The 19499-nt window shown below is 39.2% G+C and overlaps 2 protein-coding genes and 1 pseudogene across 3 annotated transcripts in view; 2 read left to right on the plus strand and 1 right to left on the minus strand.

The window, feature by feature from the left end:
- The window catches only part of LOC137983103 (uncharacterized), a 10528-nt gene extending 7721 nt beyond the window's left edge, over nt 1-2807 (plus strand). The window contains exons 9-11 of one of the 2 annotated variants that reach the window (XR_011118895.1): nt 797-900; nt 1175-2547; nt 2581-2807. Coding sequence is in view for 1 of the 2 variants with exons in the window: in XM_068830287.1 (XP_068686388.1) it covers nt 797-900; nt 1175-1328 (258 nt within the window). In the remaining variant the exon portion in view is untranslated. Of the gene's footprint in view, nt 1-796; nt 901-1174 lie in introns of both variants that reach the window. The other variant, XM_068830287.1, reaches the window with a different exon arrangement.
- Nucleotides 2808-8254: 5447 nt separating this feature from the next.
- Nucleotides 8255-10205, plus strand: LOC137983451 (uncharacterized; annotated as a pseudogene).
- Nucleotides 10206-10627: 422 nt separating this feature from the next.
- Nucleotides 10628-11890, minus strand: LOC137982830 (uncharacterized). The gene is made up of 3 exons (XM_068829987.1): nt 11591-11890; nt 10837-10963; nt 10628-10742 (listed from the first exon to the last, which is right to left on the minus strand). The coding sequence occupies exons 1-3, from the start codon at nt 11817-11819 to the stop codon at nt 10730-10732; spliced, it is 369 nt and encodes a 122-aa protein (XP_068686088.1). The 5' UTR covers nt 11820-11890; the 3' UTR covers nt 10628-10729.
- Nucleotides 11891-19499: the final 7609 nt, after the last annotated feature.

Genomic DNA, 19499 nt, shown 5'->3' on the forward strand with positions numbered 1-19499 from the left:
GCTGATTTTCAGGAAACTTGTGCAAAAATCCAAGCAAAAAAAGCCAACTGAGTGTCTCTTTTCAGTTAAATAAGTTCTTATTACTTGTTATTCACTACTTTTCATCATCAAGAGTTTCAATAAATTTTAAAGTTGGCAGCTGGTTTGAGTAGAGACTTTTAGACATTGTCAAAATGGATTAATCTTGGGTATGAAAGAATCTGTCTTTAATTACTTTAATTTAGGGGAAAAAAATTGTCGACTTCTCTGAGTGAAGTAGCAAACGCTTTTCATCAGCTGAGCTCAGTACCAGTAGTTATATACTATCCTTCTTCCTCTTGTTTTTAACCCATTTGACTCCTCCCCCAGTTAATGAATAAAATCGTTTGATATTAGAGTAAAATCTGTCAATTTTCACTCCAGGGGTCAATGGGTGAATGGAGGGGACATACATGTAGGTTTTGAATGCTTAAGCAAAGCGTATTGTTGTTTTTGTTCATTCTGTTGGTCTCTCTGCCAATACCCCATTCAGCAATTAGGTACGGCACATCCATAATTTCCAGTTGAATGCTTTAATGCAACTTCCTCCCTAGGGTCTCTCTTCTCTGCCTCCTTTGTCATTCTCCTCAAAGACAAAGGAGGCAGAGGAGAGAGTCCATGGGAACAAGGTTGGCTTTAATGAAACAAACATGACTGTGGTTAGTGTCAAGGCTGTTCAAAAAGAAACATGATCCATGGCTGCAGTCCTTTGTTCAAAATATGCCAGTTCTAAGTTCCCTTAATTTATTAAGGATCTTTATTTCTTTAATTTGAACAGGTTCTAACGTCTGTTCTTTCGGATGCTGGATTTGATGGTGAAGCATTAATACTTGCAGCGCAGAATAAGGAAGTGAAAGATCAACTACATAAAAACACTGACAGGTGAAGAGTTTTTATGATATTAATAAATGGCAACTTGAATAGCTATAAATTAGGGTTCAAGACCTGTTCTGACCACTCCTAGAATTTTGATCCTGGTAGTACCTCGTTCAACTTTTGGCCACACTTGTTGGGATTCTTAACAGTAGTTGTTGTTGTTCTGTTCTATCATTATTTTGTCTCACATGGGAAGTATGTATGAATGTATATTGGTTATGATGTTTATTGTTGTTGTTAGTACATGATGGTGATTAGTGTGAGATCTTTATTTATTCAGGGCATTTGCAGCTGGACTTTGTGGCGTTCCAAGTTACCAGGTTAATGATGGCTCAGTGTTGTGGGGACAGGATAGACTGAATATTGTGGCAGACTTGTTGTGCGGCTGGGAAGACCACCTGAAAAATCTTCAAACTGTAACCAGCAAACTTTAAATCATCATCATGCAGAATTTATCCTTCCACTACCAAATGCCTGGCTGTTTTGTGTGCTGGTTTTTTCACTGAAATACATGTATGAACAATATTATTGTAATTTCTTTATCTGCTCGTCAATCAGAAAAGAGCAAAATAATTAATGATTCATTACCCAATGCATCATTACATGCTAGTGCTGGAAAGCAAGGAAAACCCCATAGAAATTTACTGTTCAATCAGTATTCACATCGTTAATTTTTAAACCAATGGGATTGGAATGAATGCACAAATAATGATAAATGAATAAATAATAATAATGATAATAATAGTAATAATAATAATAAGGTCTTTAATAAAATCAGAAACAAAATATTTTCATTCATTTTCAATCTTTACAATATGTTAATAACTAAAGAAAGATTTTAATTATGCAGTTTATTTTTATAAGGAATCTTTGTATTCTGTGTAAACTGACCTAATTATTCAGATCTTGTATTTTTACATTTATTTATTTATTTTAATTGTTAATTTATCTTCAATTTGTAGTATGTAAATATCTGTATAATTAAAGTTGAATAAATAAATAAATAAATAAATAAAAATGTGTAACATTGTAAAATTCCCTATATACATGCAGTGAATTTAATTGAAAAGGCATCAGTATTCTATTAAGGAAAGTATGCTTGAAGCGTTCAGTTTTAACTCTAGGTAATCATACAATCATGCTTGCGCTCACGGAGCACAGGTCTCCTCTTTGGAGGTAGCAATTCATGAAGTATATATGATCATCTCTGATTACGTTCTTAAAAAGCTTAGAGTCCCTATCTTTAATTAAGTCAAGTATAGTTGTTTTCTTCGTGATGAAGCCAAACCCTCTTTATTAAATTACATGTATTATTATTATTATTATTATTATTATTATTATTATTATTATTATTATTATTATCATCATTATTATTGTTTCAAGGCTTTTCTATTTTTCTTTCATAACATACATTCATACATTCATATTAGATTGCCCAATTTTAGAGATAAGTGACCATCTTTCGTGTGTCTGGACCAAAATTGATTGCATATCTTTTTGATTACAATGCTTGTGGGGGGTTGGTGAAGTGGGTTAGTGTATAGGGGGTAGGGGTGTGGGAATTTAAGAAACTTGCATTCCCCTGTAGTCATTTTTACTTGTTTGTGTTTGTGTCCCCTTTCAATGCTTATGTTTGTTTAAAGAGGGGAAGGGGTAGCTGTGGAGTGGTATGTAAATTAAAGTAAGACTGCATTTTGTACGATGATACATAACAGTAAGCCACACTATAATCAGTTTGGGGAATACATGCATCTTCAAAATATTGCACCATGGGACTGACTCTGTACAATTTGAGTGACATTCCTTGCACCCTGCATTGCAGTTATCTCATTATTATCTTCATGTTATCACCTGTGTTCAGATTAATATACTATAGTGTAGAAGTGCATGAGTCACATTAAACATTTTGGACATGCAAAAGTGGTTTTGTTTTTTTTTTTTTAGTTCCATGAATAGACCATTTTACAGTTCTGTCGTCAGTTACCAGGTCTTTGAATAAAAGCGAGGCCGGAGTTGACCTTGCTTTGATACAAACAACAGGCTTTTCCACTGTTTGTTATGGAAATTGGCATTGCTTATCGTAGCAATCTAATTGGATGAATTTCAGCTTTGGCGGAGTTTTCATATATGAAAATTGTTCTGTGGCACACAATGTCGTCAGTTGAAAGTGGGCCTTCAATAAGAAAAGCAATTGAGATTTGTATCAAAGCAAGGTCAACTCCAGCTTCGCTTTTATTCAAAGGCCTGGTAACTGTGCACTTTCCTATAAAATGGTCTATTGGATGGGACAAGGAGTTATTAGAAAATAATAATGAAATGAAACATCCCTTTTAGCAATGCATTGCAAATGAGGTCAAAGACAATGGTAAGTTCTCATTTTCTGTCCTGCTGACAATAGCTGGCGGATAACTATGCTAGAAAACCAGCCTCACTGACAGACCTTGAAAACCAGTCTGACTAATAGTGATACTGTATTGCATCCTGTACGTAAGGTAGGAGATATAGCATTGTTTTCTTGTTTTTGCAAGTAAAACAATAGGTATACAGCGAAAGGCCTTTATAGTTGTCACTTGTAGAAGCAAGCCAGTGTTTTATACTTTGCTTTGACCTCTATCTTGCCAGTATAGGTCATGCTATAGGCCATGCAACAAGAGATAATTTGTCATTCCCGCCCTCAATATCAATGCTCTGACATGACAACCTACAATAGACCAAATTGGCTAACTCAATGTTGTACTCAATCTCCAGGGGTCAAGGTTCTTTGTGTATTTTATTTGCATCATACCACAAATTGCATTCAGGTTTAAGGTGGCTGGAACCAGTTTCATCACTTTTGAGAGACCTTATTAGAAGGGTCAAAACTACTATACTGTAACACATAACAGCAATGTTATGTTACCAATTATTGCTTGACAAAATGTGCCCACTATTATAATGTAATAGGTTACTTTGGTAACATCAAAAATGAACTGATTGACCCCCATTTTTATTTTAGAATAGTAATAAGCAATCTGAGATAGAACTATCGACCAAGTTTTAAAAAATTCATGGGAGCCAAATCAGAGCTACCTTACATTTTGTTAAGCAATAATAATTATTATTGGTGTTTCACATGGTACCATTCCATTGCTGTTACATGATACTGTGTTTTAGTGATAAGAAGGTCTCTGAAAAGTAGTGGAACCGGTTCCAGCCACCTTAAATGATACAGAAATACCTGGAACAAAACATTGTATTCCCAAAGGGTTTAAATTGGGCAGAACATTGAGTTAAACAATCTGGTCTTTACAACACAAAAACTTTTTCACTTTGAACTTAGCAGAAGAGAACAGTATATTAATATCTCCAAAGAAAATTAGGGTCTACCAGGGGTTTTGAGGAACAGGAGAGCATCACTAATTTTAAATGCGTAACAGGGAAACAAAGAAAAAGTATCTTGGGAAACATAAACCATTTTAGGGATCAAAAAGCTGAGAACAGGTTTGGAAGTAAGGGACCTAGTTGCCCTATTTAAAGGAATCCAGGGGGCCCTCAGATTTCTGATCCCAGCCTGTGGATTCTAGATCCTGAATCGTGGATGATTCCAGATTCCAAACCCACTGGTTCCACAGAAATCTGTGGATTCTGGATTCCGTTCAATGGATTCCGGATTCCATGCTTTGGATTCTGGATTCCGGATTCCAAAGCCTTACATTTGCTGGATTCCAGAATCCGGATTCCTTCACATTGGGCGAAACTAGGACCTTCCCCCAGAGACTCTAATTAAGAAAATTTAAGATATTTGACTAAAAAAGAACCTGTTTTTTAAGACAGAAACGTCCCATCATTCAAAACTCCTGACTTGTTTCCCTTATGCAGAAAAGTGCTCATAATCATGGTCATTGTGATAGGAGATAAAAATAATGGATGGCCATTTACTTTTGGAGATAATGACCGTTTTTATACTAGAGACGCATAATTCGTCCGGGACGAACTTAGGCAAACATTTTTTCTGCGTCTTTTAAATTCGTCTAGTATAAAGACGGGCACAAGACGCATTATGCGTCTGGACGAAGTATCTACTTTAGTACGTCTTCGAAGACGCACTAAACTGGAAAGTTCGTCCAGACGCATTATGCGTCTAGTGCCCGTCTTTATACTAGACGAATTTAACAGACGCAGAAAAAAAATGTTTGCCCAAGTTCGTCCAAGACGAATTATGCGTCTTATATCGTTCGTCCCGTCTTTACACTAGACGGATAACACGAGTGACGCATAATTCGTCTGGACGGATTATGCGTCTCTAGTATAAAAACGGCCAATAACGTTTGTTTTTCAAGAATGGACACTGGAATTTTCTTTTGCAAAAAAGCGGGAAACAATTTGATTTGATTTGCTCGATGAATTGGGTAACGTTTTTCTGATTCATGTCCTCCTTAGGGGCGGTTAATGAAATGACAGAAAATCACCTCTCACTGGGGACCAGTTTGTCAAAATTCCAATCTTCAAAAATCATTTTTGTTGAACGTCTCGATAGTGGCCACTGGGAGCCAGAGAATTTCTGTCCGCCGCGCGCAAGAAAAAACCTCAACCTCCGGTACCCCGGGTAGGCTGAAGCAGTTGTCCCCACCCCAACAGGGCTCTACGCGAGCACGTGCCAGTTTTTATCTCCCAGCGTTCTTAGCGGTTGCTATGAAGCAACGTGGGTGGAAAAGAAGTGTACTAATCGTTGCATGACAAGGTAATTTCAATTGTTATTTCTTTTTCGTAGTATTTGTACTATTGAAAGTAGTTGACATGTGTTAAGTAATACAAGCTCCTTTTATTTAAGGTACATTTTGGCAAGGCTGTGACCAATTTTAGTTTAAATTTGACACTTGAAAAGCCTGCATTGTACGCGGACTTTTCTATTTGATCAAGTTAAGGCTTTATTTGGAATAATATTAGATTTGGAAAATATATTAATCAATGGAAATCACTAAAAAGGAATGTTGGGAGCGTTGAATACCGGTCACTATTGTATTAAGACAATGCTCACTATTGAATTATTCATATGCAAATAAGGAGTTTCATGACGGCGTTCAACCCCCCACAGGCAGACCACTCTGTGTTCGTGGTTTAATATATGTTTGTATGAAACGAAGAGAATATATGAGGGTTATGAATAAAGCTCTGAAAATTGCACATCTAACTCACATCTCGGTCTGAATATCCCAATAAAGTTAATGAAACCTTAATCGACTCAAGTAGGGTGTTTTTTCGCCTTCTTGGGCCGTCTAAAGCGTCTTATAGCGAAATTACTTTTGGCCGGTGACGGTTAAGACAAGAGAGGGAGACAAGGCTTGCAACTTAGCGGCCGTCAGCCTTGACCTCCTCCACTTCAAACTGGAATTAACGCAAAAATACTGAAAATCTCTCCTGAATGGCGAAGGATCTTGATAGATGAGTTTTTTCTCTATCTCTTCGCCGAATTTGAGCTTCATCCCTGCAACAGTTTCCGAGAAAATCGATGCTGAAGTCACAAATACAGCTTTCTCAATATAATCGGTGCCAAACTCAGCGACCAAAGGAATTCAAGGAATGGAGACCGTTTCAAATCTATCAATCAGGGATTTGAACCACGGCGGGCTGCCGCGGGAAGCCAAGCGCTGATTGATAGATTTGAAACGGTCTGCATTCCTTGAATTCCTTTGGTCGCTGAGTTTGGCACCGATCATATTGAGAAAGCTATATTTGTGGCTTCAGCATCGATTTTCTCGGATACTGTGGCAGGGATGAAGCTCAAATAAATAGTTGCCTTGTCTCCCTCTCTTGTCTTAACCGTCACCGGCCAAAAGTAATTTCGCTATAAGACGCTTTCCAGGTTAGACGGCCCAAGAAGGCGAAAAAACACCATACGTGAGTCGATTAAGGTTTCATTTAAAGGAGAATTGAAGCCAAAAATCAAGTAGCTTTTTGTCACGTCATTTCAACAACTATGCATTGTTAAACAATTTGTCATACTTTTTTCCTTCTCAAACGAAATGTAGCACGCATAAAATCAAGCTTTTCAGGCGATAGTTGGCTCAAAATTCGGCTATGGTACAGAGGCACAGAACTCCCGTGCCAGCGGTTCTTTTATAACTTTGTGACGTATGATATGGGGAAGAAGTGAAGTGCCGTGTAGTGCGAGGACCCAGTATGAGTTGACATTGTGCGTCTTTCTGAGCACGGGTTAGCTAGAGTTTTGGAAAATTGAAGGAGAATACGAGCAAGCTGTTTTTGTTACCCAGAGTGCGACCTTGTTAAGTTCTCTTAAATCGTCGTAGACATCTCTACCTTCTCTAAAACTGCGGTAAGCGCAACGCGAGTGGCCAATCGCTCGTCAATGTAAACATTTTTGGTACTTTAGTTGTAGCAGTGGTTTTTCCACTTCGAAGACACTTTTTGACGGACATCATGTGTAAACTTCGGCAAGCGATCATGGTCGTACAGTGCATCTACTCTTGAGGTGATGTTTTCTGTGATGGAATGGGTGTAAACTTATTCTTGTGGGCTAGTCAATCGGATGTCATTTTTGGCAAGATTCCGAAGGAAGATTAGTGTTGTAAGTAGCCATAATTGGCAATAAAATTGAAAATCTGCCATGGAATTTGGCTTATGACTTTATTTGTAGAAAACAATGTGGTCTTTTCCTACCAACCTCGTATAAATGCAGAATTCGAATCCTTTAGCTGTGCAATATCAATACTCTGAAAAGATACAGTTCAATATTTCAAGTGTTTGTTGATAAAATGGTTTACTGTGCGGCGTTCGATTGCAAAAACGACTCAAGAAAGACAACTGGTATATCCTATCATTGCTTTCCAAAAGACCCATCTCTGAGAGAACAGTGGCTCGCGAAAATCTCTCGCGCTGACCTCATCGTTTCAAAGAGCACCAGGTTGTGTTCTGAACATTTCACACCTGACTGCTACGAGCGTGACCTCCAGGCAGAACTCCTTGGTTCGAAAAAGCAAGCATCTCTGAAAGCCGATGCTGTTCCATTAATATTCTCTCATCGACCCGCTCCAAAAAAGCCTCGCTTATCGTCCGAGAACTGTGCCCTTGAAAAAGCAAGACGAGGTGAGAGTTTGAAATGTAATAGAAAACGAGCTATCAAAAACCTAAACAAGCTTTCCTATTATCATACAAACTATCAAGACCATTTTACGCTCCAAGAGTTTATCCCTGTGGTATTCATACAGACATGCATACTCACATTGAAAAGTGACTTTACAGACATAGCAATTCTCATGTATAAATATGATATACACACAGCATCGCTGTTAATAAGCTAAAATTAAGGTATTTTTATTCTGAACACTACAACTTTTTAAATATATGTCTATAAATATATTGTTCTGGTTTGCAGTACATTGCATCTGTCACCAAATCAACTGCTCAAATTAATGAAGAAGCAAGTACTTCTCATCAGCCCCCAGATCCTAGCAAAGTGAGTGAACAAGCAAGTACCTCTTCACTACACGATCAGTTCTTGAATTTGCACCCACACACCATGCAAGTGGAATCACAATCAATTCAAGTCAATTTGCCATACAAGGGTGTTGATTTTGGTTGCCAGGTTAATACATGTGGTGCCCAATTAATGATGCAATCAGCTGACACCCAGACCCCGCTGGTTTGTAGTTCTCACACAGGCACTCAATTTAAGGAAAGTGACATTCCTGAAGAGAAAGGTACCATTGCTGAAGAAGCTGTTGGCACTCTCTCACCTGAAGTGTCTCCACAAAAGGAGGGTACCTACCTCCTGTCAACATCTGGTGAAATGTCAGATGACTCCAACTTAGAATCAGACCATGAAGATGAAAAACGAAAAGTTTTAAACCCACAGGATGATACTAAGTTTATTGTCTTTAAGCACGAATTGTTTAAGCTTTTCAAGCGATGCCCTGAGTGCGGTGCCCCAGTTATTCAGACAGACCAGTCTACACAAGTACCTTAATTATTTGTGACCCTCATATGCAGTAATAATCATACCTTTTCCTGGCAAAGCCAGCCCATGCTTGAACGAATGGCAGCTGGAAACTTACTGCTGTCATCCTCTATTTTGCTTAGTGGTTCTACTTACACTAGAGTAGCTTCTCTGGCAGACATCCTCAATTTGAAGTTTCTTAGTGAGAATACCTTTTATACTATTCAAAAGAAATACTTATTTCCTGTAATTAATGAATGTTGGAAGAGGGAGCAAAATTCTATATTTTCTGGACTAGCAGGCCAAGATTTGTGGCTTTCAGGGCACGGGCGCTGTGACAGTCCTGGTCATAATGCAAAATATGGCACATATACGATGATTGATCAGCAAACTGACAAGATTGTTGACTTTCAGATTGTTCAAGTAACTGAAGTGAACAACAGCAATGCAATGGAAAGGGAGGGATTTAAACGCTGCATGGATAATATAAAAACAAAGGGGGGCAACATTAAGGTTATCGCCACTGATCGCCATGTTGGTATCAGAGCTGACCTAAAGAGAAATTTCTCTGAGGTTGATCACCAATTTGATGTTTGGCACTTGTCCAAAAGTATAACTAAAAAAGTTATGGAGAAAGCCAAAAAGAAGGACTGTAGTGACCTGTCTGCATGGATTACAGTGTAAGTCAATATCAAATCATCTTTGGTGGTGTGCAGAAACATGTGAGGGAGACAATGACTTGTTGCGGGAGAAGTGGTTATCCATAGTCCATCACACTGCTAACATCCACTCTTGGAATTCTGCAGACTTGTATCACCAATGTGCTCACCCACCTATCCCTCGAAATGTTGCTAGAACCAAGAGGTGGCTACGGCCTGGCTCCCCAGCTCATGAAGCACTCAAGGAGGTTGTTTTTGAAAAAACCCTTGTGAAGGACATCCAACAGTTGACATTGTGCTGTCATACTGGAAGTCTGGAAGTGTACCACATTGTCCAAACCAAATATGTCCCTAAACGTCAGCACTTCTCCTATGAGGGTATGGTCGCACGTACCCAGCTGTCTGCCCTAGACCACAATGCCAACACAGGAAGACAACATGCCACTGCATCAAAAGGTGCCAACCAAGGAGAACTCCAGTACAAGGTGGTCTTTCCAAAACATACCAAGGAGTGGGTGGCAAAACCAATTTTAGAAAAGACAAACAGAGATCACCTCAGGCCAATGTTAAATGCTATTATCGCCAGAAAAAATCAGAAACCGCACGAAAGGAGTGCACCGCCTGCAGCCCCGCACATCCCCCGAAATATTACTAGCAAACCTAGGCCTGCTAAAGACGAAGTCATTGCAAAGCATACATCAAGATTTGGAAACACTTAAATTACTCACACATACAGGAGTGGTTGAAAAAGTCTATGTTCATTAGAAATCGTTTTTTGTTTGGTGTATTGTTGAAAAACTCTAACAAGAAAAAATACCTTAACACCATTTCATATGGTAAAAGCAAAAGGGAGAAAATGAAAATATAACTGTACCACATAACTTGTCTTTTAGCAAAGTTTTAAGATGTATCACGATCAAAAATTATTTCCTGTTGAAGACAATAATTTGCAAATGACAGGTATGATTGCGAGCACAATAGTTCATGGGATGTATGAATTATCTTGTGAAACAATGATATATATATATAAATAGAATAATTAATTAATAACGACAAAGGAATAAATATTTTTTAATGTTCAGAGCGAGTCATAATTCCAGATCTGCTTCTCTAAATCCTGTGTATGCATCGCTTTCTTCAGGGAATTCTTTCCTTATTGTTTTGACGACGCATGCTGGAATGACCCTTCATCTCTTTTTGCCAGGCACACCATGAACCCACCAGGTAAACTGCCTGTATGCTGCTAAGCGCCATGTCTTAAAATAAAATAATCACAAAAAGCGCTGGGTTAAATTCTTTAACAATGAAAACATTTTAATTAATTATTCTCAGAGTTAACAAGGAGCTTACTTGTTTCCCATAGGGTCTGGAATTGGATTAAGGCGAGCATGGTGAATGGCAACAAGTGCGGTCTGCAATACGTCAGTGTCAAGGCACACGATCCTAAATTTGTTGTGACTTGTAATACATGTGACACCTATCAGTAGAACAACAGTATAATATTGAATAAGCTCTCTAACATGTGGGCCTGCCTTAGTGATCGATCGTCAAAGTCATAGCCTCTAAACACACAAGCACTCGCGAGCAAGGGTACATAAATGGCTGCCTCACTCAATTAAAAAATAGGCCAGTTGGCTATTCTTACGAGACCCGTACACCGACCAATATTTGCTATTCATACGGGAGTCTTCTTTGAACAATTATGAACGAAACAGCCACGCCGTTATTGAAAGCTAGCCGTTGTAAAATGGGTGCTGAGACTTAAATACTGTTCATCAATGCTATTTACAAATTTATTTAAAACTGGTACTTAGACTTAAAATACAAGAAACACAAGGCAGGTCATATGGCCAGTGACATCAAACGAAGGAGGTATTTCATGAAATGAAACAAGCATCGATGTCGTTGTTTGATAACTGAACTATATACAAAAGATCAATTAAAGACGAGGTAAGACTTCCCGAGTGTTATTGACCCTGTAATAATCCGTCTTCCGTATGAACAACAAATAGAATTCGGTGTACGGGTCCCGTACGAATAGGCAATTTCTAAAAAATAATAATCACTGTACTAGCCTTAAAGCATAAAAGTACCAAACACAAACCTGACTCGTCAAACTTTTGAGTTAACTCCTCGAGCTCTTGGCAGCAATAGCATTCGTCGGCTGTCGGCATCGAAATGCACTCACCGCAAATGCACCATTCGGTGTTCCCGGTTCTCATGCTTGATGTGCACGCTTCTGGGGAATCCTCACCTTCATCATCATCCGATTGAATGGGTTCTTCCCCTGGGGGATACGTTGGCTCGAACTGAAAAGGCTCCACTCCGCTCATAATAAAATAAATACCTCGATAAACGCCACAAAATTACAAGCTTGGTATGTTTATTTCCGTCCCTGATCTTCCCCATATCATAAGTCACAACTCTGTATTAGAAACTGCTGACCCGTAATTGACGCCCACGGTTTCAGCGGCTAAAACGGGTGAAAATGGCAACTTCAAACTCGTATTTCTCTTAAGTAAAAAGCAATTGGTACAAATAATGTAGCGAATCTTGTTTTTTACTACGTAGTCTTTCATATGACATTAACTTGATTTTTGGCTCCAGTTCCCCTTTAACCCTTTAAGCCCCGAGGGGTTCCCCATTGACAAGTAAAATCGTCTGGCGTTAGACAGAGTAAAATCTATAAGTGCCATTTGGCACTATCGGGGCTGAAAGGGTTAACTTTATTGGGATATTCAGACCGAGATGTGAGTTAGATGTGCAATTTTCAGAGCTTTATTCATAACCCTCATATATTCTCTTCGTTTCATACAAACATATATTAAACCACGAACGCAGAGTGGTCTGCCTGTGAACCCCCTAGTTAATACGCATACATACGGCAGCTGTGAAATCTCTAAAACTGTCAAATGAAATCCAATCAAAACGTTTGCAGTAAAATTTCTCCACGCAGGAATGTTGTTTACCGTAACGTTTTTTCCAAAAAAAAAATTAATGAGCAGAGCAAAACAATTTAATGAATATCGTAAGGGAATACCCCGCCAAACATACCTGTCGTAAAGTTCTCGACCACAAAGAGCCAGTTCCTACAGTACAATTTGACAATGGCTATGCTGCAGCCATTGGTGCTCCTCGAAAATGTATCCGACCCAGAATCGCTGACGTCTCTTGACACTTCCTCTCTGCCTTCTTCTTCTCAACAACTCCAACATAAGAAGTTGAACGCGACGCAAAAACTAATTCTGCAGTTACTTTTGCGCCCTTTCTTACAATGTCACGAGATCATGTTGCATAAAGCAATCACGCATACAGAAAACAGGGTCCCAAACACAAATGGAAAAAATGAGTGTTTGGGATCGAGCCAACGCAAACTGTTTGCGACGTTGTTACGTGTATATGGAAAGAAAACACATACTTGTTTAGAAATTGAATCCAAATATAATTTATTTCAAATTAAAAAAAAGGACGAGATAATATGGAGGCTGCGACTTATCTCGTTTATTAGGAATGGTTAATCTCACATAAAAAGAGAGAAAACTTGCTCGCGAGCACTGTGGCTGCCAAATATTAATTGACTCCGGAAACCGTTCAAGCATAATGCACGGATTGCTTTTTAAAACTATTAAAAAGAAAGTCTTATATGAGGGCAAGTCTGTCCTTTCGAATTTCGTTTATATCTAATTTAAGATATTATTTTCCCACTTTCTGCTGCTTTTGTGTGACTTGTAGAATGGCGCTTTCAAGTCAAAATTTCAATCCCAAATAGCTCTAACCGAAGGAACAGCCTTTGCACAGACTTCCAAACGAACAGCTTAGTTTTACGTACGGTTAATTTCTTAATTTACTTTATTCGGCATTTTCCATTCTCCAGTGCATTTGTGAGTTGCAAAGTTTTGGCAATGGTTCTGTGAGAATTGGCCTCAAGGCCACGAAAACTTGGCTAAGACTAAAAGTGGGACGGGGACGTGGGACTTGGGACGTGGGGACTCGGGGACGTGGGGACGTGGGGACTCGGGGATGTGGGGACGCGGGGACTCCGGGACTCGGGGACGTGGGGACTCGGGGACGTGGGGATGCGGGGACGTGGGGACGTGGGGACGTGGAGACTCGGGTACTCGGGGACGTGTGAACTTGGGGATGTGGGGACGCGGCGACACATTTTCGAAGTACAGAATTTTTAGAAATGGGACAACATCGCCAAGAAAGTTGAATTGCTTGTGTTATTTTGCTTTTCAAGTACCAGCTAAATACACAGCGAAATTCAAAAATTGGATTCTCGAAAAGTCATTCTCGCCACCCGTCACAGAGCTCAAATGTGAAAAAAAGCAGAAGACCTAATGGCCCATTGCTGACACTGCAGCTGAAATTTCAGCGTTTTTTGTTGTTGTTGCTCAGAAACTTGAGCCTTATGACTTCTTTGTAACTGAAGTTTAAATACCGTGCCAATGTCCTTGTTGGCGGCATTGTGACTGCATCTTTCCTGGCGCTTGTTCAATTTGTTACCTTTGATTCGGGTTGTCACCGTTGATGTTGTCGAAAATGTTCGTCATCAGAGGGCCAGAAGCCCCCCAGGAGGGGGAGGGGGGTACTGCCATATATGAGCTATATAGGTATGTGCCGCTGTGAAGGGTATGGTTTTCAAGCAGTTTGCTCTAGGATAGGATACATAAATCAGAGCGTTTGTTTCTAGAATTGGATATAATTTTTCACGGAACTGACCAGTTGGTTGAAGATTTTATCTAGACTAAGGAAAGTTGATAAAACCAAATTTTTGTATACTACTTCTCCACCGAAACAGCACCACAGTTTCTTTAGAAACTAACGCCCTCAAGTATAAATAAATCATTTTTTGAGAGAGAAACGATTGTGGTATAGGTTTTGCTTTGGCTAGACTGTGCTAGTGACCTCAGTAGTTTCTGAAAAACAGTTACTCTAGGATAGGGAGGGTTTGGGGAGTTTACTCTGGTACGGGGTAGCAAAATTCACCTGAACTAGCTCTGGGTTAGGCTAAGGGTTCTAAGGTCCTAGCGGCACACCCCCCACCCAGAAATTCCTAAAGTACCGTCCCCGGGCCAGAAGCTAAATAACGCTTCTGTGTGTTAAGGGTTGACCAAGCGAATAAGTTGGCATCTTTTTTTTTTACGAGGAAACATTTATCCAATCGACGTTAACTTGAAATCTGCATACTTTGCTTTCTACTCCCTCTTTCATCTGAAATGTGTCACGTGATTTTTAACGGCTAAAAACAATTGAAATATTTTATCGGAAAAGAGGATGGAAAAGTCATCTTATATCAAGATACCTTGCTGTAGTACTCCTACCGAGGCTTTATCACTCTGCCTTTTAACCATATGCCCATCTTAATGGCAACGGTAAATCAAAATTAAAAGGAAAAAAAAGGTCAAATCACATAGAGGTCACAATAAAAATGAACGATATCACATTGATAGGTATAATTATACGTTAATGGTAGTTTTAAGCAGTTTCAAGCAAAACTTTGTCGGAATTTTTTAGGGTAAACGTTCCCCCAATCTCAAAAGCGTTGAAAGTTTAGTGTTGGTTATTGAGAGTTGAGTGAAAAAAGTTAGTAGATACTTGTAGTATTTTTCCATCAGAAAGATTGTCCATGACTTTCTTTCTGTCCTGCATGGGAAAGTGTTAGAAGAAAGTTAATGTTGATTGAAAGGATGCAAAACTTTCAGTTTTGGTGCTGATGCTAATTAACAAACCATTAACTTACTGTATTTCTTCAGTCAAGAAATGTGACGTGACAGACAACTACGAGTGAAATGCATAATTTAAAATAAAAAGGTTAGGATGCAGAAAGTGGAAGTACTTTTAAATGTTCAAGCCTCGATATACTTAGGGAATTGTAAAATGATCTGAGAAATGGTCATACCAACGTTTCGTTCATGTTGCCTATGTCAAATAGGGACTTAATGCAAAAAAAAAATTGTCCCTTCGTTTCACCTAAATTACTCCACTATGTAACTTGATAGTAGTACAATGAAAGTCACCTTTTTATGAAGACGAGTAATAAACTATACTATATATATATTTACTAGATCTCTGTTTCACATCATACAAACGAGGAACTTAAACCGGGGTACAACGCAGTTACGATCAACAGACGAAGATTTTGTGAAATATTATGAAAAGTTAAACAAATGGTAAAAATTCGTCCCCACGTCCCCGAGTCCCCGAGTCCCCGAGTCCCCACGTCCCCACGTCCCCGAGTCCCCACGTCCCCGAGTCCCCACGTCCCCGAGTCCCCACGTCCCCACGTCCCCGAGTCCCCACGTCCCCGAGTCCCCACGTCCCAAGTCCCACGTCCCAGTCCCACTTTTAGTCACAGCCCGAAAACTTTGACTTCGTGAGAAAAATACGGGAAGCCATACACTCCAGCATATTTGCGCCACTGTTGCGAGGATGGATATGAGGATATGAGAATATTAATAATTTTACTAAAAGTGCAAGTTGTGTTTGCAAAGGCGGAATTTTTTTCAAGTTAGTTTTTGCAAATGAATGAAACTGCGCATGATGAGACTGGTTTTTGCAAAATAATTTAGATTTGGCTAGTGAAATCAGACCTGATACTAGCCACTAGGCTAGTGATCTAAATAAGTAAGTCTTGAGCCCGGTCACACACTTACAGGAAACTTTCCCGTGCATAGCTTAACAATGCCAGACCAATAAATTATTGCATGTTTAGTAACCATTGACATAAAAAATTGATTGCAATCTCTATGCAAAAACGCTCCATTCAATGGCGCTAAATGTACCTTTGAGCCATATTTTAGTAGGACTAAAACTGAATTTTAGGGACTGGAAACTGAAAATAACTTTCACTGGAACATTTCAGGTATCTACGCTAATGTTGGAAAGTTTTCTGATGATTTCAGGAAATGAGAGACGTCACGTTGCAAATAGCAGTTTGACGAGTCAGATTATCTTCTTTCACTGCCACCCTCCACACATGGAAAAGTGCTGCCGGCTAGTCCATTTATTTTTAATAATGTCTCTTCATAGTTGTGTTGGAACAGTGATTTTGTCACTAAGTAGTCTTAAGGGTACGTAATCCTCCAGAGGATTACGTATCCCTTAAGACTTTTTAGTGGCAAAAGCTTAACACATTTACATGTACATGTAACCCTTGAACAGGCAGGCATCGCTATTCGTGTATGTTTTTCATGTGAAAGGTTACATTAATTTTGTCTGTGCAGTCATCAGAAATGATGGGAAATGTGTGCAATTTGGAACAGTCAGGAAAGGGTGAAATTCCTGGTCAGCTGTGATATGTACATGTAGCTTTAGCATAACTTAGAGCTGCATGCTTTTTTCGAAGAACTGCATTGTGTGTGGAATTCAATGTATAAAAAGAACGTTTCTGTTGTAACCCAAAATGCAACGATTTTTGTCTGTTTATGAAATATATGTTTTTTACAAGTCACGAGGTTGTGTTACTTCTGTAGTCATGCATTCCAGAGATGCAACAATAATATTATTTTCCTCTTTTGTCAGGTTGCAACTCTGAGATAGTGACAGATGGAGATGGATAAAGGGCCGGAAGGACATAACATTTTCCTTTGTTTTGCTGGTTACTTTCAAACCATGGTTAACAGTAGTCAGGAGAATGGCCAGGGCATGAAATCTTTGAAGCTAGAGTAATCTTTATTCTTGGGCAAGGGAAACTGACATTGAACTAATCAAGGAAAGTTTCAAAGGTAGAGCATAAACCAAAACAGCAGGTAAAATTAGTTATGCTCCTGAAAACCGTGCCAGATGATAGAAATGTAGAATGGACATGATCAGTCAGGACTGGCTGATGGGCACAGTAGATCGTCTTTAAATTTTCCATTTTAAAATTTTGCTAGTCCAGTGTTCAGCAAACACACTCTGAAGCAAAAGGGAAACTCGCTTTCATATTTCTTTGGCACTTTTAAAGAGTTGACAGGAAGGGTAAGTAATGTTTAAAAGCATCTTGCATCAATGTTGAAAGTTTAGTGTTGGTTATTGAGAGTTGAGTGAAAAAAGTTAGTAGATACTTGTAGTATTTTTCCATCAGAAAGATTGTCCATGACTTTCTTTCTGTCCTGCATGGGAAAGTGTTAGAAGAAAGTTAATGTTGATTGAAAGGATGCAAAACTTTCAGTTTTGGTGCTGATGCTAATTAACAAACCATTAACTTACTGTAGACATAAATAAGTGAGATGCTAGTGATAAGAAATGACGTTTTTTGTTTCCTCAGAGGCCATTCTCGAGTTACAAATACAGCACATTTCTTGTTATTCCACAGGCAGCCCATGCTGGGAGGGTAAAAATTATAAGGATTTGTATGGCAATTCCAACAACAAACTCAAAAGTATTTACATGCAAATATCCTTGATAAAAAAAGTCGTACTTTATTGTCTTGTTGACTTTCTCGCTTTCTGTGTGGTCATTTGCCTAATTTAATGCGATTTAAGGAACTTCTCAGCTTCTCGGTTTGTCACTTGTACATAAGTAAAGGAAAGGCTGGAAAGTATTTCTAGCTTACCTCACCTCTCACTGATAAAATCACACTTCCCCAGCATCAGTCATGCTCAAATTGCAGCAGTGGCCAGGCTGATAAATTTACTCCTCTTTGACCAAGTATCAAGGTCCAGCGAGAATCCATTGCTGAGAAACAGCAACGAATATTCAAATATTCAGAATCCCTTGAGGATCGCTTACAATGAATTTGGACACAGCAAGTAAACCAATCACTTGAGCCTCTATATGGTGAGAGCAAATCAGTGGCTTGCCATGTCAAAATTCGTTGTAGGCAAGTCTCAAAGGAGCATTGGATACTCACAGGACCTTGATACCTGGTCAAAGAGAAGTAAATTTATCTGTGTGGCGATCGCCACAGTTGAGTGTTACTGATGCCAGAGAAGTGTGACTTTATCAGGAAAATGTGACATAAGCTAGAAATTACTTTCCTGCCTTCCTTTACTTATGCACGAGTGGCAAACCTGGAAGCCGAGAAGTCGCTTAAATCATGTTAAATCACAGGCAGCCCAAGCTCGGTATATGATTTACAGACTTTGTATGGGAAAATTAACTTTCAGCTTGTAAATGCTAAAATTAAGCTGTAAATGTAGAAATAAATTTCACTAATACCTCTACGTACAGTTGTCCTCGTCCTTTTCTGTGCAATTGGATGGCCAACCGTTTCCGTTGTAGACGGGTTTGTGGCTTACGAATATTTACGATGTCGTTAGTTGTCATATTTCCTCTCATAAAGAGAAGAAAGGCTGTTGATTCGCGGCGTTCTCTTCTCACAAATTGCTCTCGCATCACAAAACAACAGTCTGAATCGCCATAAAAACACCACAGCCTTAAGGCCAGGTAAGACTCTAGGACCACACAGCAATTTTTGGCGGATACAAACGTCCCATGCGCTTGGCTAGATGTGTGGCTACGGCCATTATATCTTGATGTCGATCGTATTACATTCTGCATTCTCATTGGCCAAGTGTTTCAAATTGTCCAATGAGAGTGCAGAATGTGATACAATCACCATCAAGCTATAACGGCCGTAGCCACACATCTAGCTGAGCGCATGGGAAGATTATAGAAAGCTGAACATTATTTGGAATTTATCTGCCAAAAATCGTTGTGTGGTCCCGGAGTGGAGTTGATGTGATAAGAAATTTATCTGGCCTTAAGGCTTTGGTGTTTTTACGGTGATTCGGACCGTTGCTTTGTGATGCGACAGCAATTTGTGGGACGAGATCGCTGCAAGTCACCAGCCTTTCTTCTCTTTATGAGGGGAAATGACAACTAACGACATCGTAAACATTTGTAAGCCACAAACCTGTCTATAACGGACACAGTTTGCACTCCAATTGCACAGAAAAGACGAGGACAACTGTTTGTAGAGGTAAGTGAAGTTTATTTCTACATTTACAGCTTATTTCAGCATTTATAAGCTCAAAGTTAATTTTCTCATACAAAGTCTATAAGTCATATACCAAGCTTGGGCTGCC

Source organism: Montipora foliosa, chromosome 13 (assembly GCF_036669935.1).
Source record: "Montipora foliosa isolate CH-2021 chromosome 13, ASM3666993v2, whole genome shotgun sequence".
In the NCBI taxonomy this organism is placed as follows: domain Eukaryota; kingdom Metazoa; phylum Cnidaria; class Anthozoa; order Scleractinia; family Acroporidae; genus Montipora; species Montipora foliosa.